Source organism: Oryctolagus cuniculus, chromosome 17 (genome assembly GCF_051225735.1).
Source record: "Oryctolagus cuniculus isolate XC-2025 breed Fujian yellow rabbit chromosome 17, ASM5122573v1, whole genome shotgun sequence".
NCBI lineage: Eukaryota > Metazoa > Chordata > Mammalia > Lagomorpha > Leporidae > Oryctolagus > Oryctolagus cuniculus.
In genome coordinates, this window is record NC_142883.1 from 3,956,596 (window position 1) to 3,976,130 (window position 19,535).

General features: G+C 63.4%; 1 protein-coding gene across 1 annotated transcript in view; it reads right to left on the minus strand.

The window, feature by feature from the left end:
• Positions 1 to 1,237: 1,237 nt before the first annotated feature.
• Positions 1,238 to 19,535, minus strand: part of MGAT5B (alpha-1,6-mannosylglycoprotein 6-beta-N-acetylglucosaminyltransferase B) — a 66,029-nt gene continuing 47,731 nt past the window's right edge. Inside the window, exons 11-17 of the mRNA XM_070060246.2 lie at positions 17,932 to 18,062; positions 9,382 to 9,534; positions 7,752 to 7,898; positions 7,328 to 7,444; positions 3,889 to 3,963; positions 2,699 to 2,955; positions 1,238 to 2,479 (exon numbers count right to left, since the gene is read on the minus strand). Of these exons, the coding sequence (XP_069916347.2) occupies positions 2,281 to 2,479; positions 2,699 to 2,955; positions 3,889 to 3,963; positions 7,328 to 7,444; positions 7,752 to 7,898; positions 9,382 to 9,534; positions 17,932 to 18,062 (1,079 nt within the window). The 3' untranslated portion in view covers positions 1,238 to 2,280. The remainder of the gene's footprint in view (positions 2,480 to 2,698; positions 2,956 to 3,888; positions 3,964 to 7,327; positions 7,445 to 7,751; positions 7,899 to 9,381; positions 9,535 to 17,931; positions 18,063 to 19,535) is intronic.

A 19,535-nucleotide genomic window follows, 5' to 3' on the forward strand; every position in this document is an offset into this window, starting at 1 on the left:
CTACTTCGCAAAGGGGAAAGCAGGCTCGGTTCTCCCAAGAGGGCCTGGCCAGGTTTCTGAGCCGCCCCGCTCCGGCTGGACCTGACCGTGGAAGGTACCTGGGTCAGCGCTCTGTGCTCAGCCTCCTGCAGCCGGCACAGCAGAGACAGCCGGGTGGGAGGGGCGCTGACCCCTGGGCTCCCCACCCGCTGTCCAAGGCCCTGGTCTCCGGGGGTAGCACAAGGACCTCGGGTGGCCCAGCCGGCTTTGACCTCTGCAAGCAGACCTGGTTGTAAGCACTCGCTCACCGGCCATTACACAGCAAACAGGGTGGCCGTCAGCTGTGGTCTCCATTAAGAACAGGGGTCGCTACTTAGCGCGATGCTCGAGACGCACTCCTTGGTCTAGACCTCTGTCACAGAGCACCTGCGGTGCAGCAGTGCTGAGGCGCTTGTCAAAGACTCCGGTTCCGTGCTCACCGCCCCAGACCTGCTCACTCAGGAACTCCGGGCGTGGGTCCAGCAACCGGGCTTACCCGTGCTCCACAACACGTGCTCTGGGTGCAGCCCAAGTTCTGAGAAGCACCCACCGACCCAGACAGGTTTAATCCACCTGGGTGCCGCTCCCACCTTGGGCGGGGTCATTCCATGTAGCTGAGGCCGGCCCGGGCGCACACCCCTGGACCCCATCCTGGAGCTGCCGTGGCTGCCTACTGCCCCCTGCCCCCAGCCCTGCCCAGCCGGAACGTCTCTGGACGGTGCCCGCCGCCCTGCAGGGAGCTCCGCTGCCCCAGGGGAGAACCTCAGGCCGCAGCCCCGGCCATACTGTGTGGCCTCTCACGCCTGGGGCCGCCAGCACACAGCGCACAGGCGCCGCGCAGCCATCACGCGATTGAGCTGTGTGCTCCCCGCTCGCAAAGCCGCGCCAGCCCCCGAGATTCGGTGCCTCGGCTTCCTCAGCCGTGCCCGCTGCAGGGACTCATGCGGCCACAGCCGGCTGGAGCGCAGCCAGGCCTGACGTGAACTTGACCGGGTTCGACTCTCGCTTGTCAAGTGGGAGCACTCCCGGGAGCAGCTGGAGTGGCCCAGGGGCGTGCGGTTCTAGCAGGGACCTCCTCTGACAGCGGCCACTCGGCCGGCCCCAGCTCCCCGTGTGCTCCGAGCGACGCGGGGCAGGGTCTGGGGGCCCCGGGCTCCCACCCTGACCCTGGGCGCTCCTGCGGTTCCGGGAAAAGAAACAGCATGATTCCTCCTCTGCATCTCACATCCCAGTAAAATATTTATTATCTCAAGAAATAAATCTTTAAAAAAAGAGAGAGTGAGTGTCTCTATTGCTTTCCCGGACGGGGCAGGTCCTGGGGAACCGTGGGGTTTCTGACGGCGGCCGGCCCCTCCTCTGGCTCCCGGGGCCGGGCAGGTGGGGTGGGAGCGGGGGTGGGGGGGCGTGGCAGTGCTTCTGATGGCCTGAGCTGAATCAGGCAGGGCCCTGGGAGGGGGGCGTGGGGCGGGCAGGCATGCCGCGCAGAGGTGGGGCCGGGACACAGCACTGATGTGCGGTGGGGCTCCCTGGAGGCTGGTGGGCATGCCGGGAGGCAGAGGCCCCCTCCGGAGCCCTCACAGGGGGCACACCTGTTCCCAGAGGCAGGGGGAGAGGGGCGACGCGGTGGAAACATATCTGTGGCCATGCCAGGGTGGGTTTGGGGAGAAGCGGGAGAGGGAACCATTCAACCAGGGTCAGGGGGGGTCCTCAAGTGTGGAGGGGAGTGGGAGCTGGGAAAGAAGGAGGGGTGAGGGGCAGGAGGGCCGGGCTGCGAGGGGCGTGGGCAGGGTCAGCTTCACCTGGGGCTCTGCCTCTGTCCAAGCCCCCGACAACTCAGAGGGACACGGTGGGCCGTGTGCGCCCCGATCCCGGCTCTGTCCAGCGCAAGCCCAGGCCGGCTCTCCAGGGCTGAGAGGCCCACTCCAGGTCTTCTCCGTCTGGCTCAGATCCGGCTTTGCACAGGGCAGGGCCTCTGACCACCTGCTCCAGGGCCAACGCGACCCTCGGACCAGCCCAGCTCCTGCTTGAGTTGGGTGCTGTCAGGGGTCCCCGGGGTGAGAGCGAGGAGCCCACCTGGGGTGGGTCCGAAGGGCTGGGAGGGCTGCCCTCCCCCTACACCAGGCATGGCTCTGCCCCGCCCCCTTTCTGGCGGGGAGGGGGTGGAGGGGAGGGCGGGCGAGCGGCTGGAGCTCAGAATCTGCTGGTGCTTCCCCTGCGGCAGAGGGGGCCGCCGTGGCGCCGAGCGTGGTGGTGCCGGCGGCCTCACAGGCAGCCCTGGCACAAGGCCACCTGGCCCTTGCGGAAGTCCCGGCAGGGGCACAGCCGGTGGTACTTGGTGCTGGAGCCGGCACAGCTGAAGAGCAGGGGCTCCTTCTGCAGATAGCATTCCTGGCCGGGCTGCGCGAAGGCCGGGTACAGGTGGTTCATCTCGGACTCGGTGCTGTCACAGCGCACCTGCAGCCTGGCGCGGCCACACAGCGGCGTCACTCACCTACACCCTGCAGCCTGGCCAAACCCCCAGGCCCTTATCCACCTGCTGTCCCGGCAATGTGGGTGGAGAGGGGAGGGGAGGGGCCTGGACGGGCTGGAGTCCCGGGCTGACCCAGCAGGTGCAGAAGATGCCCGGAGAGGGCTGCGGGCCAGGCTCTGGGGGGACGGTAGGGGAGGGGGCCGCACTCACTTGTGGAAGGCGTCCCGGCTGTTGAGGAAGGGGAAGAAGGAGGGTTCGCAGATCAGCCCGTGGTCCAGGCAGGCGTCGGTGCAGGCCCTCCCGGCGGCAGCCAGCCAGGCTCGAAAGGAGTGGGCGGGGGGCCAGGCCCCAGGGGCCACGCTGGCGTTCCGGGCCCACTCGAGGTGGGTGGCGTTCGGGGCCAGGACGAAGGGGCTCTGCAGGGTGTGGGTCCCCGGGGGTGCAGGGCCTGGGGCTGAGCAGAAGTCCTGCCGGGAGGAGAACCGTGTCAGGGAGGGGGTGGGGGTGGGACTCAGATGCCCTGGGTGACGGCCGGGGACCAGGCCACGCAGTAGCGATGCCAGCTGCTGCCGTCGGGCGCTCACTGGGCACCAGGGAGCCTCACGTGCACGGTGTCCCTTCCTCTTCCCGGCGGCCCCTGAGGCTGGACACCCAGACGTCCCCAGGCTTCGTGGCTACAGGGCTGCGGCAGGCCTTGAACTCTGGCTGCTGCCGGCCGTCCGCCCCGGGCGGGATCGCTGTCAGGTCAGGGCCCCTGCAGCACCCAGTCCCCGGCACCACAGGGCTCAGCAAATGCTTTTCTCCAGGGTCCATGCAGGGCGTGAAGCCCACACGCAGCCGGGAGTCCAGCCTCGCCCAGCGCCCCCAGCAAGTTCCCCTTCTGTGGGCCGCAGTATTCCTGTCCATCAAGCGTGGGGCAGACCCAGACCCCGCCCCTAACATTCGTGGGTCCGGGAATGGAGAGCAAAGGGTGGCCCTGGACTGTCCGTGCCCCAGTCTGACAGCCGGGAGCTCCCATCACGGCCCCCGCAGGAGCCCTGCAGCCTGGCGCTGGGGGCAGCTCAGACCCCGGACGCACAGGGGCTCCCAGCAGATGGCAACCCCCTGCCCACACGCGCTCACTCGCCTACCTGGGGGCAGCCACGGGAGGGAGGGGGCACGGCTCCCTGCGACACTGCCCCCAGGGTCTCCCTGGACACCCAGGGCAGAGCTCTTAGCCTGCACCCCCAGGTCACCATCTCTGGGGGTGGGGCCTCCCACTCGTCAGCCACACGCCCAGCTTTTCAGCAGCTCAATGGTACACAAGTGACAACTGCAAGTGTCGGTGTCTCCAGGTGGCACTGGGACAACTGGACGGGCAGGAGCAGCAGCCGGGGCAGGTGGCAGGGCCCACGGCCTACCTGGTGCTGGATGTAGGCGTGGATCCGCTCCAGCATGCCCTCACAGGTGTACTCGTAAGGCAGGTAGGGGTCTACCTGCGAGAGAGACGCGCAAACACGTGGGGCAGGACTCCCAGAGGCCCAGGGAGCACCACCCCACCCAGCCAGCCAGCTCCGCGGCCCTGCTTCCCGGGACACCCTCAGCAGCCATGAGGCCCAGACCTGCGACCCCACCTGCCCCTCACGGAGCAGCTCTCTTTCCCATAAGGCCTAGCGTGCTGCCCTCCTCCTCCCTGCCCCCAGGCACCACCAGGTCCCTGAGCCCCGCCCCCTCCTGGCACGAGACCCCTTTCCTCTGTGGCTCCGGGCACCCTGACCTTCCCCAGCAGGGAGCCACCACCCGTGTCACCACCAGCTATTTATGCTCGTGTCTCCCACGAGCTTATGGGCTCCTTGGGACTGGGGGCTGTGTCTTAGTCACCAGTAGGTCCCCTGGGCCTGGCTCCAGGCCCGGCACACAGCAGGTTTGGAACACGAAACCATCCCCAGCTCTGCCAGGGTCCTGCTTGGGGGAAGGCATTTGTAAAGCACCACCCGGGCCAGCCACTAGGTGGCGCTCTACCTGTCTGCATATGCACCAGCTGCAGGAGTGGACTCTCAAGAGGAGCTGGGGCTATGGGAAGGAGATGGGGGCCCCCTGCCCCCATCCCACTACACCCTCTCAGGCCCAGCGCAGGTCCTGGCAGCACAGGGCTGGCCGATGGCCCGAGGGCAGGGGACACGGGGAAGGGCAGTGTGGCCTCCAGCCCATCCTGTCCAGCCCAGTTCCCCTGACACTGTTTGCTGCAGCCCCCATGCCGACTTCTGGCTGCTTGGCCAGGCCTGACGGGTGGTGTCCGGAGTCCAGTCGGGCCATGCTGGCTCCTGCAGACCCCACCCCTTAGGGCTGGGGGCCACCTGGGGCCCCTGGCCAAGGGGACGTCCCTAACTCTCCAGGGCTCTGCATGGGGGCAGCAGCCAGCGCTCCCTCGAAGCTGGTCGGGCCAGACGCTGCTGCCCTGCCCTTGTCCCCGTGCGGCTGTCACTCGTCCACACCCTGGGGCAGCTCTCAGGCCCCTGCTCCAGCCACCGTGCGCAGCCCTGTCCCCAAGGTGGCCCCAGCCGCTGCCCCAGCAGCTCCAGGTCACTCAGCACGTTCAGGGCCTCTACGGGGTCTCCCGGGGCCGAGGCTTCAAATCCTGGTTATAAATAAAACCCTCCAGGGAAGAGATCTCCGACTGTCAGCCCAGCCTGCTCCGGTCGGCTGACGGCCCTGTCACAGGGTGACTCAAAGGCCCCGGTGAAGGGAAGCTCCGGCCGCCTGCGGGGGGCACGGCCCCCACAGCGCTGAGTCCAGGTGCTCGCCTAATTGGTCTTGGCAGAATGACAGGTGCTGGTCCTGCTGACGAGGCCTGAGGCAATGACAGCAGGCACCGTGTCACCGTGTCACCTCCTGTCCCCTCACCTTCACAGACGCCCGGGCAGGGACCTGGGAGGGCACCAGGCCCGTTCCTGGCTGGCTGAGCGCCTCGGGTCTCTCACCAGGACTTCCCTCCCCACCGCTCTCCCTGTGGCCGCTGCCGCCTGTCCCCCACCCTGCTTTCTGGAATAAGAGAAATGCCCGGGGTGTCTCCAGGGCCACACGCAGCCCTGTGGAAATCTGAAGACCCTGCAGGGGGCCCGGGTATCCTCACGTGAGCTTTGTGCACCGGGTGATGCGGGGGCTCCTGGGCCACGTGGGAGCGTGGGGTGGGGGTGGGGGCCCTCAGGCTGGCTGGGGCCCTGCGAGTCTCAGCTGGGGGCCGGGGGGTGGACCCGCAGCCCGCGCACGCTTCCTTGATCCTTGTTACTGTCCGTTTTTAATTAACCAACGGAACCAGATGTTCACGTTAGAAAAATCAAAAGGGAAAACAAGGCAGGTGAGTGGCGTCCCTCCCCGGAGGGCAGCCTGTTGGGGACCTCCTGCACCCGGCGAGTCCGGCCAGGGGAGCTTGTGCCCTGCCAGGGTTGGGATCTTGCTCAGGGAGCCCCGGGGAGGGGGCAGCCTTAGCCACTGCCCTCCCCACACTGCCCCTGCGTAGAAACCGGGAGAGAGCAGAGGGGAGGGGCGGCAGGAGTGGCGGGAGGGGTCTTCAGGCGGCTCCTCACTGGCGTCCCCAGCCTGCAGCCCTGCAGGGTGTGGTGGGGGAGGCCTTCCCGAGCGGCTGGGTGTAGGCAGCAGAGCCCCAAGTCTTTGCCGCCAGAGTGGCCTCTGCCTGCTCGGCCGGTGCGAGGGGCAAGCCAGCTGCCGGGCTGGGCGCTACCTTTCAGTCTCCAGTGGGCAGGAGCTGCAGGACCAACAGCCCGGTGCCGGATGTGACCTGGACGTGACCTCCAGTCCAGCTCGGAGGCCCGCCCTGGGCGGCACCTCCCTACCTCCCCACCTGGGCTGGCTGGCTGTGCTGAAATTCCCAGGGTCAGCTCCTGGGGGAACCCAGCCTCAGGCAGCCGTGACCGTGACCGTGACTGGAGGAGGAGTTTGCCCAGCCTGATGCTTCCGAGGGAAGCGCCACAGCTAGAGAGAGGTGCAGGCTGGGACCAGGAGCGATGGAGGGGGGCTGAGGGACGGGCTGAGCCGCGAGCAGGTGACTCCCAGGGACCAGGGCCAGGGAGGGCACATGTGCAACGGTGCCGGTGCGGGGGTCAGGACCTGGAGCCGGGCAGCAAGCTCGCCGGCCGCTGTGTCCCCTGGGCACAGCTCCCCCTGCAGGAGGAACCTGGCATTGCGCCGTCACCTTTCGTGGTCCCTGCTGCGGCCGAGGCTGCCACGGACCCACAGGTTCACCGGGCCCTGGAGGTGGAGACGGGCACACTGCTCAGCCTGCCGCCTGAGTGACAGTGAGACGTGGTCCTGGGAGGCACGAGCCCCCCCTCGCTGAGGGAGGTCCAAGCCAGCAGAACAGCCGTGCCCTTGACCCCACGCAGCCTCCCTGGGGCAGAACCTGCCTTTGAACAAGACTGCCCCTCCCCACCGTCCGCAGGCACCTGAGACCTCTGCGAGCCGGCACAGACACCACACTGGACTCTCGGCACCTAACGTGCTGGGGGTGCTCACCAGGCCCGGCCCTCCAGGGTGCTCAGATCCAGGGCTGCCATGTAAGGTTGCGCAGGTTGCTCATGGCACAAAGACATCTCCCTCTCTCCCTCCCTCTCTCTCTCTCTCTCTCACACACACACACGCACACGCACGGGAGCTGGTGAGTGGGGGCCCGTGCTCCACTTCCCTGGCTCAGGACTGTGTCTGAACAGGGCAAGAGTGGACACCTTTGCCATCCGGGCCGGCAAGCCTGAATTCACCTGGGGGCACGTTTGCCCGGCTCTGGGGTGTGTTCACGTTGGACTGGCTCTCCCACAGGGCGGGGAGCCCTGCGTCGATTCTCACCTGGGTTCTCATGATGGCCTTGATGGCCGCTTCGAACTCCTCTGAGTTGTTGTAGTCGACCGTCCACACGTGCGGCTTCCCGATGAAGTTCTCCGCGTAGGGATGCTGCGAGTACACCTGCGGGCGCCGAGGTAGGCAGCTCCCCCAGCCCGCCGGGCCCCGCCCACTCCCACCCCGGGCCCCGCCCCTCCCTCCGCCCCAGCCCTCAGGGCCCCGCCCCCAGCCTGCCGGGCCACGCCCACTCTCACCTCGGCCCTGCCCCTCCCACTCCCTCCACCTCTGCCCGCCGGGCCCCGCCCCCGCCCACCTAGGCCCCGCCCCTCCAGCTCTCTCCGCCCCCACTCACCTCGGGGCCCCGCCCCGCTCCGTGCTCCCTCCTCCCCTGCCCCCCCACCCCCGGGCCCAGCCCCACCGAGCCCCTCACCTCTCTGGAGGTGGGCTTGCCCCGGAAGAACTCGTGGTTGAGGGAGCTGTGGGGCGGGCTGAAGCGGGCCTGCAGGAACACACAGCCGTTGGCGATGGCCTCCAGCGGCGCGGGGCCCTCGTAGGGGAAGCCGAACCCTATGAAAAGCTGCAGAGTTGGGGGCTCCGTGAGGGCCAGGGAGGGCAGGGCCCCAAGGCCCACGCCCCCGGACAGATGCCCCCACACCGGCCACTGCCGCTGCAAGCGGCTCAGGGCTCCCTGCCTGGTGGCACTCAAGCCAGGAGGCCCACGCCCTCCTTCCCAGGCCCTGGGAGCTCGGCCTGACCCAGGAGCCCAGTGGGCCGGCCTGGTGCCGAGGGGCAGGTGGGGAGCTGCGGTTCTGCGGGGCTGGCCAGGGCGTGTTCACTTAGGGTCTGCAGTGCCCCGAGGGGGACTGGTCATGGGCTGGGGGAGCAGAGTGGTGGGGTGTGTCCACACTGGACTGGTCACGGGGTGGGGGAGCATGGGTGCTGGGTGTGTCCACACTGGGCTGGTCACGGGGTGGGGGAGCATGGGTGCTGGGGTGTGTCCATGTTGGGCTGGTCACAGGGTGGGGAGCATGGGTGCTGGGGTGTGTCCACACTGGACTGGTCACGGGGTGGGGAACATGGGTGCTGGGTGCGTCCACACTGGGCTGGTCACGGGGTGGGGGAGCATGGGTGCTGGGTGTGTCCACGCTGGACTGGTCACGGGGTGGGGGAGCATGGGTGCTGGGGTGTGTCCACACTGGACTGGTCACAGGGTGGGGGAGCATGGGTGCTGGGGTGTGTCCACACTGGACTGGTCACGGGGTGGGGAGCATGGGTGCTGGGGTGTGTCCACACTGGACTGGTCATGGGCTGGGGGAGCATGGGTGCTGGGGTGTGTCCACACTGGACTGGTCACAGGGTGGGGGAGCATGGGTGCTGGGGTGTGTCCACACTGGACTGGTCACGGGGTGGGGAGCATGGGTGCTGGGGTGTGTCCACACTGGACTGGTCATGGGCTGGGGGAGCATGGGTGCTGGGGTGTGTCCACACTGGACTGGTCACAGGGTGGGGGAGCATGGGTGCTGGGGTGTGTCCACACTGGACTGGTCACGGGGTGGGGAGCATGGGTGCTGGGGTGTGTCCACACTGGACTGGTCACGGGGTGGGGAGCATGGGTGCTGGGGTGTGTCCACACTGGACTGGTCACGGGGTGGGGAGCATGGGTGCTGGGGTGTGTCCACACTGGACTGGTCACGGGGTGGGGAGCATGGGTGCTGGGGTGTGTCCATGTTGGACTGGTCACGGGGTGGGGAGCATGGGTGCTGGGGTGTGTCCACACTGGACTGGTCATGGGGTGGGGAGCATGGGTGCTGGGGTGTGTCCACACTGGACTGGTCATGGGGTGGGGGAGCATGGGTGCTGGGGTGTGTCCATGTTGGACTGGTCACGGGGTGGGGAGCATGGGTGCTGGGTGTGTCCACACTGGACTGGTCACGGGGTGGGGAGCATGGGTGCTGGGGTGCGGCCACGTGGCAAGAGGCCACGTGTGGCGGTGACGGGCCTGGCCGGCCTTGGGGGTGACCTCCTGGGCGTCTGCGGCGGGGTGGGGGCGGGGGGCGCACCTTGGCCTTGCGCAGCAGCTGCTGGAACTCGGGCTGCGGCAGGAGGCCGTGGTTCTTGACGAAGGCGGGCACCTCGGGGGGCCGCTGGCTCTCGTAGTACACGGTGCCGTGGACCTCCATGTACTTGTGCAGGATGTTCAGGAACTTCTTCCCCTGGGGAGGGCGGGCGTCAGCCAGAGGAGCCGCGCGGGCCAGGCCGGGCGGCGTGGGGCGGGTTAGGCTGGCCTGCGCTGGCGGGGGACCCCGGGCAAGGCCCCGCCCCTCTCTGTTGGAAAGCTGTGCGGCGTGGACGAGACGGCAGGCTCGAGGGCTGCTCCGGGCCGGGATCTGTTTTCTTCCCGGGACCCGTGAGGCTCAGCGTTCCCAGTGAGTGGAGCGCAGACTTCCCTGAGCCTGAGGACCTCCGAGCACGTCTGAGGAGTTACAGGGCTTTCTGGGGCCAGGCCATCTCCATCCATCCCTCACCTACCCTTCCCTGCACCCTCCATCTACTCAGCCACGCATCCATGTGCCCGTCCAGCCACCCGTTCACCAGTCCATCCGCCCACCTGCCCACCCACCTACCTACCCACCCACATACCCCCCACCTACCTACCCACCCACCCGCCCACCCACCCTTCATCCCTCCATCCACCCGTGCATCCATCCGCCCACCTGTTCACCAGTCCACCCACCCACCTACTCACACACCCACCCATCTGTCCCCCACCCACCCCCCCTTCATCCCTCCACCCACCACCTCATTCGCCCATACAACTATTCACTCATCCATCCACCCAGCCAGCCATCTCTTCTTCCATCCAAGGAAGGGAAACCCTGCGAGAAACTCCCTTCTTGGGGGTGGAGCCCCGAGGAATCACCTAGAAGACAGCAGCCCAGCCTTCAAAGGTTGGATCCACTTCAGATGGTCTCCACCAGTGTAACCGGCTAAGGTGCTCCGAGTGCTAAGCCCCCCTGAGCCTCGGGTGACAGTAAGCCACCTCTGGAAGAGCAGCATCCCCGACCTCAGATTATTTCTATGATTTTTCATATGGGTTTTCCAGAACTCAAAAAAAAAAAAAAGTAAACAATGGAATTCCAATCAAAATCCCAGCAGGGTCTTTTGTAGAAACTGATAGACTCATCTGAAAACTCATTTGCAAATGCAAAGGACTTTGCATAGACAAAAGCAACTTTGAAAAAGTTGGCAGACTTACATTGCCCGATTTCAAGCCTTCTGAGCCATAGAAACGCAGACAGGCAGACACACAGACCAATGGCACAGAACGCAGGGCTCAGGATCAGCCCCACACATGCACGGTCAACGATTGCTGACAAAGACATTTCAGTGGAGGAACAACCGTCTTCAAAAAGTGGTTACAGAACTTGGGTCCCCAGACGCAGAAAGAGGGGAGGGGAGGGGAGGGGAGGGGAGAGGTGGGGAGGGGAGGAGAGAGAAGAGGAGCTGGTAGGATGGGGAGGGCAGGAGAGAGGTGGAGAGGGAGGAAGTTACTTCAATCCATGTTACATAGAATGAAAGGTAAAACCTAACACTTCTACTTTAGAAGAAAACATAGGAGAAAAATTTTGTGACCTTGGGGTAGACAGAGATTTCTGGTCGCCAACAGCCAAAGCACAATCCATAAAAGAAAACACTGGGCTTCGTGAAAGCCGAGAACTTTTGCTCTTTGAAAGGTGCTTTGAAGAGAAAGATGAGCCACAGGCTGGGAGAAATATTTGTAAAATCGTATTTGACAGAAGGCTCACATCCAGAACATAGAAGGAAGCAATATCAGAAAACACAATCCAATTTTTAAATGGGCAACATTTCTGAAAAGACACTTCACCATGAAAGATACACCCATCTACGTACCTACCGACCTATCTATCCATCCATCCATCTACCGACCTATCTATGTGTCCATCTACCGACCTGTCTACCCATCCATCCATCCATCCATCTATCCATCCATCTACCGACCTATCTATGTGTCCATCCATCCATCTGTCTCTGTGGAAGGCGAGTAGACACACATATTTGTCCTCCCACACCCAAGGGTTTGGTTCCCCAAATCTATGGCAACAGCACTGAGAGCAGACACGTAGTCCAGTTCTGGTGGCCACAGGTGGGCCTGGGGTCAGTGACTGGGGGCACCAGGTCACGATGGAAGAGACACAGACATGGAACGAGGCTGTGCTCCCTGTCCCTTGCCCCACGTGATGCACTCTGCCACCAGGGGACTCCACCACCACGGGAGGGACTCACCGGCGGTCAGACCGGTGGGGGAGCGCCTGAGCCACCAGCCAGAATACACCTCTCTTCTCTGCAGAGGGGCTGCCTCAGCCGTCTCGTTACCATGACCGAGCGCCAACAGGCTTCAACAGCACTCGTCGTTAGGGAAATGCAAATTAAACTCGAGCAAGACAGCATCCCGTGCCTGTTAGCACGGCAGAATCCTCCAGGACTGAGTACACCAGGTACCAAGGAGCCAACGAGGCCGCCGCCGCCTCCTCCTCCTCCTCCTCCTTGGCTGGAAAGACTACAGACAGCGATGGTCGCAAGAGAAATGAAAGCCTTGTCTGCACAGGGATTTGTACATAGCATTGTTTAAAAAAAAAGATTTATTTATTTGAAAGGCAGAGTTACAGAGAGAGAGAGAGGGAGAGAGAGAGAGAGAGAGAGAGAGCGAGCCTCCATCCGCTGGTCCACTCCCAAATGGCCTCAATGGCCAGAGCTGGGCCAGGCGTTTCATCCAGGTCCCCTACGTGGGTCCAGGAGCCCAAGCACTGGGCCAGCCTTCACTGTCTTCCCAGGCCATTAGCAGGGAGCTGGATCAGAAGTGGAGCAGCCGGGTCTCGAACTGGTGCCCACATGTGATGCCGGCATCGTGGACCACGGCTTTACCCACTGTGCCACAGTGCCAGCCCCTGTACATGGCACTTTGATTTCTAATAGCCAAATGTAATGAACGGTGAAGTGGATGTATAAGGTGGTGGATCCGTTCAGAGGACCACTACGCAGTAATAGGAAGGGATACATTCCTGATACAGAAAACAACACGGAGGAGTCTTGGGATAACCAGGCTGAATGATAAGTGCAGGAAACACTCAGCCTGCACTACGCCATTCCATTTGCACAAGACGACAGAAAACGCAAAGTCATTACAGTGCAGACTGGCTGCCTGCAGACGGAGAGAAGACAGGAGGGCGGGAGGGATGGCAGAGGGGGAAGAAACTTCCAGAAGCGATGGAAAACCCAGGGAAATCCTAAAAAGAAAATAAAAATACAGTGGCCGAAGTGAAGAGCGAAATGGATGGATGTACCAGCAAATTAAACACAGCTGAAGGAGGGATTCAAGGAGGAACGAGAGAACACATCCGGAACGGAGCGCGGGGGAGGTGCGGGGCAGCCACGCGCGACCCTGAGAAACAGAGGAGCACGCGCGAGACCCAGACAGAAGCAACACCTAAGGAGCTCGATCTGGGGGCTCCGTGGTGCGGCTGGGACGCCCCCATCCCGGTCCGAGTGCCTGGGCTCATGTGCCACCTCTGGTTCCAACCCAGCTTCTTGCTCATTCAAGCAGGAGGCAGCAGACGGTGGCCCAAGCACTTGGGCCCCTGCCACCCACGCGGGAGACCCAGCTGGGGTCCCTGGCTCCCAGCTCCGTCCAGGCCCAGCCCTGGCTGCTGTGGCCATTTGGGGAGTGAACGCCCTGTCTACCTTTCAAATACATAAATAAAAACTTTAAAAAAAGACATAATATTAAGAATTAATGAAACTGTTAACAAAAAAAAAATCAAATCACAGATTCAAAAAGATCTATAAACTCCAAGTAAGAGAAACCAAAAGAAAGCCACGGAGACAAATTACAGTACAACACTGCAAACCGAACGCTGGCGTTAACAGCAGGCGGAGGGAAAAGATCAATTACGGGTAAGGCAACCACAACATTTACCACGGATCTGTCAACGTGAGTGATGCCAGCCAGGAGAGAGCGGGTGGCCGGCACCGCCAGGCTGGGGCTCGCGAGGACGGAAGCCAAGTAAAGGGACTTGAGGGGCCAGAGGCGGAGCCCGCACAGGCAAAGGGCGTCCCTGACACCCAAGGAGGACAGCGCCCGTGGAATCCCCAGACCTAAGGAGGAACACACAGCGAGAAGAGGGTTAACGGGGTGGGGCTGGGCTCACAGCCACTGGCTCCAGTCCTGGCCAGGTGCAGCGGTCCAGGGCGTGAACCAGTGGATGGAAGATCCATCGCTCCATCCCTCTCCCTCCCTCCCTCTCTCTCTCTCTCTCTCTCTCGCTCTCGCTCTCGCTCTCTCCAACTCTGCCTTTCAAAAAATTTTTTTAAAAGGGGGTGGAGGCCGGCGCCGCAGCTCACTAGGCTAATCCTCCACCTTGCGGCGCCGGCACCCCGGGTTCTAGTCCCGGTCTGGGCTCCAGATTCTGTCCCAGTTGCCCCTCTTCCAGGCCAGCTCTCTGCTGTGGCCCAGGAGTGCAGTGGAGGATGGCCCAAGTGCTTGGGCCCTGCACCCCATGGGAGACCAGGATAAGTACCTGGCTCCTGCCATCGGATCAGCGCGGTGCGCCGGCCGCAGCGTGCCGGCTGCGGCGGCCATTGGAGGGTGAACCAACGGCAAAGGAAGACCTTTCTCTCTGTCTCTCTCTCTCACTGTCCACTCTGCCTGTCAAAAAAAAAAAAAAAAAGGTGGGGGTGGTTCCTGGGGATGAGCGTAAGTGGCCGCTGACCTCACACGACGACAGGGGTTGCTGCGACACCCAGGGTGTGTGACGTGCGAGGGGGCAGAAGTGGAGGCACCGCGAGCTTCCTGTTATCTGAAAGGCACAGTCATTCATTCATTCATTCATTCACGTCAGGCATCGCCGAGTCACGGCGCACAGTGCAGCCGGAACACACAAGTCTGCCAGCCGGGAGGGGGCGGGGCGAAGACATCAGTCAACGCGGAAGAAGGGATGAGAGGAACAAGAGGGGGCAGAGGAAGCAAAGAAAGAAAAGCCGACGCGAAGCCAGATCTCTGGGTAGTCATACGGAACGGACGAGGGCTGCTTATAACTCTGGACCACGCCCACAGTGAAAATGAAGTCAGGGGCCAGCACTGTGGCGTCGAGGTGACGCCTCCACTTGCACCGCCAGCATCCCACACTGGCGCTGGTTCGAGTCCCGGCTGCTCCACTCCCAATCCAGCTCCCTGCTATGGCCTGGGAAGGCAACAGAAGACGGACCAAGTCCTTGGGCCCCTGCACCCTCGTGGGAGACCCAGAAGAAACCCCCGGCTCCTGGCATCGGATCAGCCCAGCTCTGCCCATTGTGGCCATTTGGGAAGTGAACCAGCGGATGGAAGACCTCTCTCTGTCTCTCTCCCTCTCTGTCTACAACTCTACCTCTCAAATAAATACATAAAATCTTTTAAAAATGCAATCAAATCAAGGGTGTAAGGTGTGAGAGAAAGGGCACCAGACCCTCCCATCTGACTCCCCGAAGCACGCGTCTTCTCTTTAGAACACACGAACACACACACAGGACGGTGGCACACACACAGCATCACGGCACACCTGGCCATGCCCAGACACCTGCCACCCTGCAGGCACTCGGACCCTCGGCGGCTCAGGCCTGCCTGGAGCATGCCCGTGTCTTCCTGTTGCCGCTGAGTCATCGCCTGACCCAATGCAGGTGTCACCATGTCGCCTGGGGATACTGACAGGTGGCAAATGTCTATGTTTAGTACAAAACTAACTTTTTCCCCAAATCCTTTGAAGCTGCAGCTGGACCCCCTGCAGGTGGGCCCTTGGATGCACGAGGCCATTGTGTGTGTCCAGAAAGTTCTGTTTCACCTAAACCACCCCCCATCTCCCCCCATACACACACAGTTGACTGCAAATTTCTGGTTTCACAAGACCATGCCCTGGGTCCAGCAGGCCTCCCGGCACTCTGACGGCCTGCTGCTCTGCCACTCCATCTGTGTTTCGGGTTTTTTCTTTAAGATCTTTGTATTTATTTGAAAGGTAGAGTTAGAAAGAGAGAGACAGAGAGAGGTCTTCCATCCGCTGGTTCACTCCCCAAGTGCCCACAATGGCTAGGACTGGGTCAGCCTAAAGCCAGGAGCCAGGAGCTTCTTCAGGTCTCCCACGCCAGTGCAGGGGCCCCAGGACTTGGGCCATCTTCCACTGCTTTCCCAAATGCATTAGCAGAAAGCTGGATCGGAAGTGCAGCAGCCAGGACTCAAACCAGCAACCATGTGGAATGCGGGCGTTGCCGTTGGTGGTTTAACACGCTGCACCACCGGCGCCCTTCTGAGGCACTAGCCGACCTCGCAAAGCACCACGGGCTGCCGCCTGCAGCTTAGAACCCCCCCTCGGCTCATCAGCCTGTCCCTCCTTCCCCTGGGGACCTCCCTGCCTCAGGCCCCGGGGACACCAGCCTGCGACACCTGCCTGCGTGGCACCAAGTCCCTCCCCCACCCAGCCCTGGATGCCGGAGCCCCGGGGGACGGGGAAAGAGCTCCGGGTCTCCCACTCCTCCTCTCTGCCCGGCCCTGAGCTGTGCACCGCACTCTCTCTGGCTCGTGGGGCCACCTCTGGCTTCCTGAGCCACAAACAGCGGCAGGGCTGTTTCCTGCAAGAGCGTCTTTGAGGTCTCTTGGGGCTGCCCTGGGCGATCTCCGAAGAGCTGGAGCCAGGGACCGAGCCTTCCTCCCCCACGTCCTGACCGCACCTCCTCCAGCCACATCTCAGCAGTGTTTATGCTAACTGCAGACACAGCCCGGTCTGCTGCCCCCAACTCTGTCCCCTCCTCCAGTGCCCCAGGCAAGGGGGATGGGCAATGTGCACCCCTCCCCGCGGTGGGCACGGATACCCCAGCACAGGGCTCAGACCTCACACCCGCCCCCAGGGCTTCTCTCTGCCGCTCGCCAAGGCTTCCTCATGCCGGGGAGGCTGGCAAGAGTCGGGGTTCAGGCTCCGGGCTTAGATAGGAGGGGGCTTCCCAAAGCTTGTGGGAAAAGTAATTGAAAGGTAAGCTCGGGTTCAGCACCTGTCCTGGTGGTGGAGACAGAATGCCTGCCTCCAATTCCGAGTGCCGGTTCACACCCCGCTCCGGCCCCTGACTCCAGCTGTCTGCCGACGCAGGCCCTGGGACACGACGCTGATGGCTCACGTAACTGGGTCCCTGCCACCCGTGGGGGCCTGGGATGGAGGGCTGGACCCCTGGCTCAGCCTGGCCCATCCCTGCCTGTTGCAGGCATCGGGGGAGTGAACCAGCAGATGGGAGTGCCCCCCCTTTCTTTCTCCACCTCTTAAATAAATGAAGATTGTTTTAGAAAGAGATGTTGTTTGGTGCAGAAAAGTTTGAAATCCAAGCATACAAGGACTCTTCCGAGAAGGCCGTGGAAAAGGAGTTTTATGAAAAAAAAATTATGTGTGGATTTCTGTGTGTCCATGACCTTCCAAAGTGTCCTCGTATGGGCGGCCACGACACCAGCGCTGCCCCTTGCTGGCTGCAGGCGTGCCTCTAACCCGCGGCAGCGAGGTATCCTTGGTGACATGTGGCCGTGGCCGTGGCCCGTGGCGTGAAGTCCATGAGAAGGTTCCGGGAGCCCTCAGCATGGTGCCCGGCACCTGGCAGCACTGTCAGATGGCCCTGCCCTCCCCCCGTGCCCCCTCTTGTCCTTCCTCAGTCTGTGGGTGCCCAGAACAAAGCCACGCCCCCTTGAAACTGGGCTGGGAGGCTGAGGTCCTAGATCCCAAGGACCCCCAGCCCTACTCAGCTTCCTCCCCCTTCCCCTCCCTCTCCCCACTTCTTCCTTCTCCTCGCCAGCTGGAAGGCGGACGCCATGACGCCATGACGCAGAGGGCCACCCCGACCTGACCTCATGTCAAGGTGGGCAGTCACCCAGGAGGGAAGACCCCCGTGGAGCAGCCCCAGCACTCCCAGACTTCTACCTGATTCAAACCACAGCTCCCCGGGCTCCTGCTGGGAGAGCTGCCCCTCACCCTGACCACGCGGCCTCAGAACCGTGGCACCTGTGTCTCTCTCACCGTCAGTCTGGTCCCTCTCACGTGCTGTGGCCATGCCCAGTTGGACCTCCCACAGGGACCAGGAAAGACTGCTCCTTGGACCCTGCTGTGCCCCCCGCCCCACTTGGTGTACCCACATTAGTCACAAGGGCAGAAGCGGGGGACCCCCAGGGACCCCACTGAGCGGCCACCGACAGGGGAGGGGCGGGCGACAAGCGGGTTCGTACCTGGAGCTGCCTCACCACCGACGACGGAGCATGGGGAACGAGGAGAGAGCAGATGAGTGACAGCAGCGGCACCCCCCACGCGCAAGGCCCTGCCCTGCCGGTCTACATTCACGGCCCCCAGGTTTGGCCTCCCCTCCCCCCGCCCGCCACTGGGCTCACCCCACCCCCGTCGACATGCCCTCCCACCACCCCGGACGCGGGAATCACTGGGTGGCAGAGTCCAGGGACAGACAGGGGACAAGGCCTGCAGATGGCAGCTGGGGCTTTGATTCCCAGGGCGGGGGCGGGGGCGGGGGCGGGCGGCGCTCACCTTCCAGATGCTGGCCTCCTTGCCGTACACCACGGCCATGTTGCCCGCCTTGCTGCCCTTCACTGCCTGCTTCTCCGTGCCGTTCAGCTCCTCAGACACGAAGCCCATGAAGGAGTTGTCCGGGGTGTGGGCTGCAGCGGGGCGGGGGAGGGGCGGGGAGTTACAGACAGCCCACGCAGGCGGGAGGGAGCGGGGGTCTGGTAGGGAGGAGGGCGCCTCGGGCTCCTCCCCTCCTGGGGACAGGCCACCTCAGGGCACCCCGCAGGTTCCCTGGTGGGGAAGCGGAGGCCACGCGGGGCTGAGGTCCTGCTGTCCCCGGAGGCCACGCGGGGCTGAGGTCCTGCTGTCCCCGGAGGCCATGAGGGGCTGAGGTCCTGCTGTCCCCAGCCCACGGCTGTGGCTCCTCCTGGGTCCTGCACAGCCCACATGGGGGAGTCCTCTGCTCCCTCACTGCCTCCTGGTCCAGGCCACCCTCCTTTCTCCCCATGCACCCCTTCCACCCTGCGCCCCATCAGGCCCCCCCGCACCTCCCGGCTCTGCCCCACCCCTGCCCGCCTGCCCGCCGACACCTGCCAGGCACATTCCCTCTCTCCGGCCAGGTTTTGCACCAGGGCCCCACCACACGGCCCTCAGGTCACAGGTTCACTTCCTCCCATGGCACTGTTGGAACTGAAGCCCCCTCCCCCCCGCCCCAGCCCAGGCCAGCGGCTCTGCCGCTCCTGTGTTTGTCCCCAGCCCAGGCACGTAGAAAATCCTGCTTGGCGCTGGGGGCCCCACTCGCACGCCCCCTCCCCAGAAGCCTTCTCTGTGCAGCCACAGGGGTGAGACTTGGTCTCTGTTATAGCCCCGATGGCACAGGACTCCCTGTCCCCAGCAACCCAGACATGATGGGCAGGGAGTGGGCCTGGCCTTGGGCTCCCTTCAGCAGCCGTGCCACGGACGGCAGGCCTGAGCGCCACACCCTCACGGGGCACAAATCCCTTCCTTCTGAGTCCAAGGGTCCTGAGTGCCTTCTCACTGAGCCCAGCAAAACCTCGTCTGTGGGAGAGAGCAACCCAGCTCCCAGGTTTCCCAGAACAGCCTGGATCACACAGCCCCCTTCCCCTCTCAGATGTGCTGAACCTGGATCCCACAGCCCCACCTCCCCTCTCAGATGTGCTGAGCCTGGATCCCACAGCCCCACCTCCCCTCTCAGATGTGCTGAGCCTGGATCCCACAGCCCCACCTCCCCTCTCAGATGTGCTGATCCTGGATCTCACCTACTTCCCATCTCAGATGTGCTGAGCCTGGATCCCACAGCCCCCTTCCCCTCTCAGATGTGCTGAGCCTGGATCCCACCTACTTCCCATCTCAGATGTGCTGAGCCTGGATCCCACAACCCACCTCCCATCTCAGATGCACTGAGCCTGGATCCCACAGCCCCCTTCCCCTCTCAGATGTGCTGAGCCTGGATCTCACCTACTTTCCATCTCAGATGTGCTGAGCCTGGATCCCACCTACTTCCCATCTCAGATATGCTGAGCCTGGATCTCACAAACCTCCTTCCCCTCTCAGATATGCTGAGCCTGGTTCTCACAGCCCCTTCCCCTCTCAGATGTGTTGAG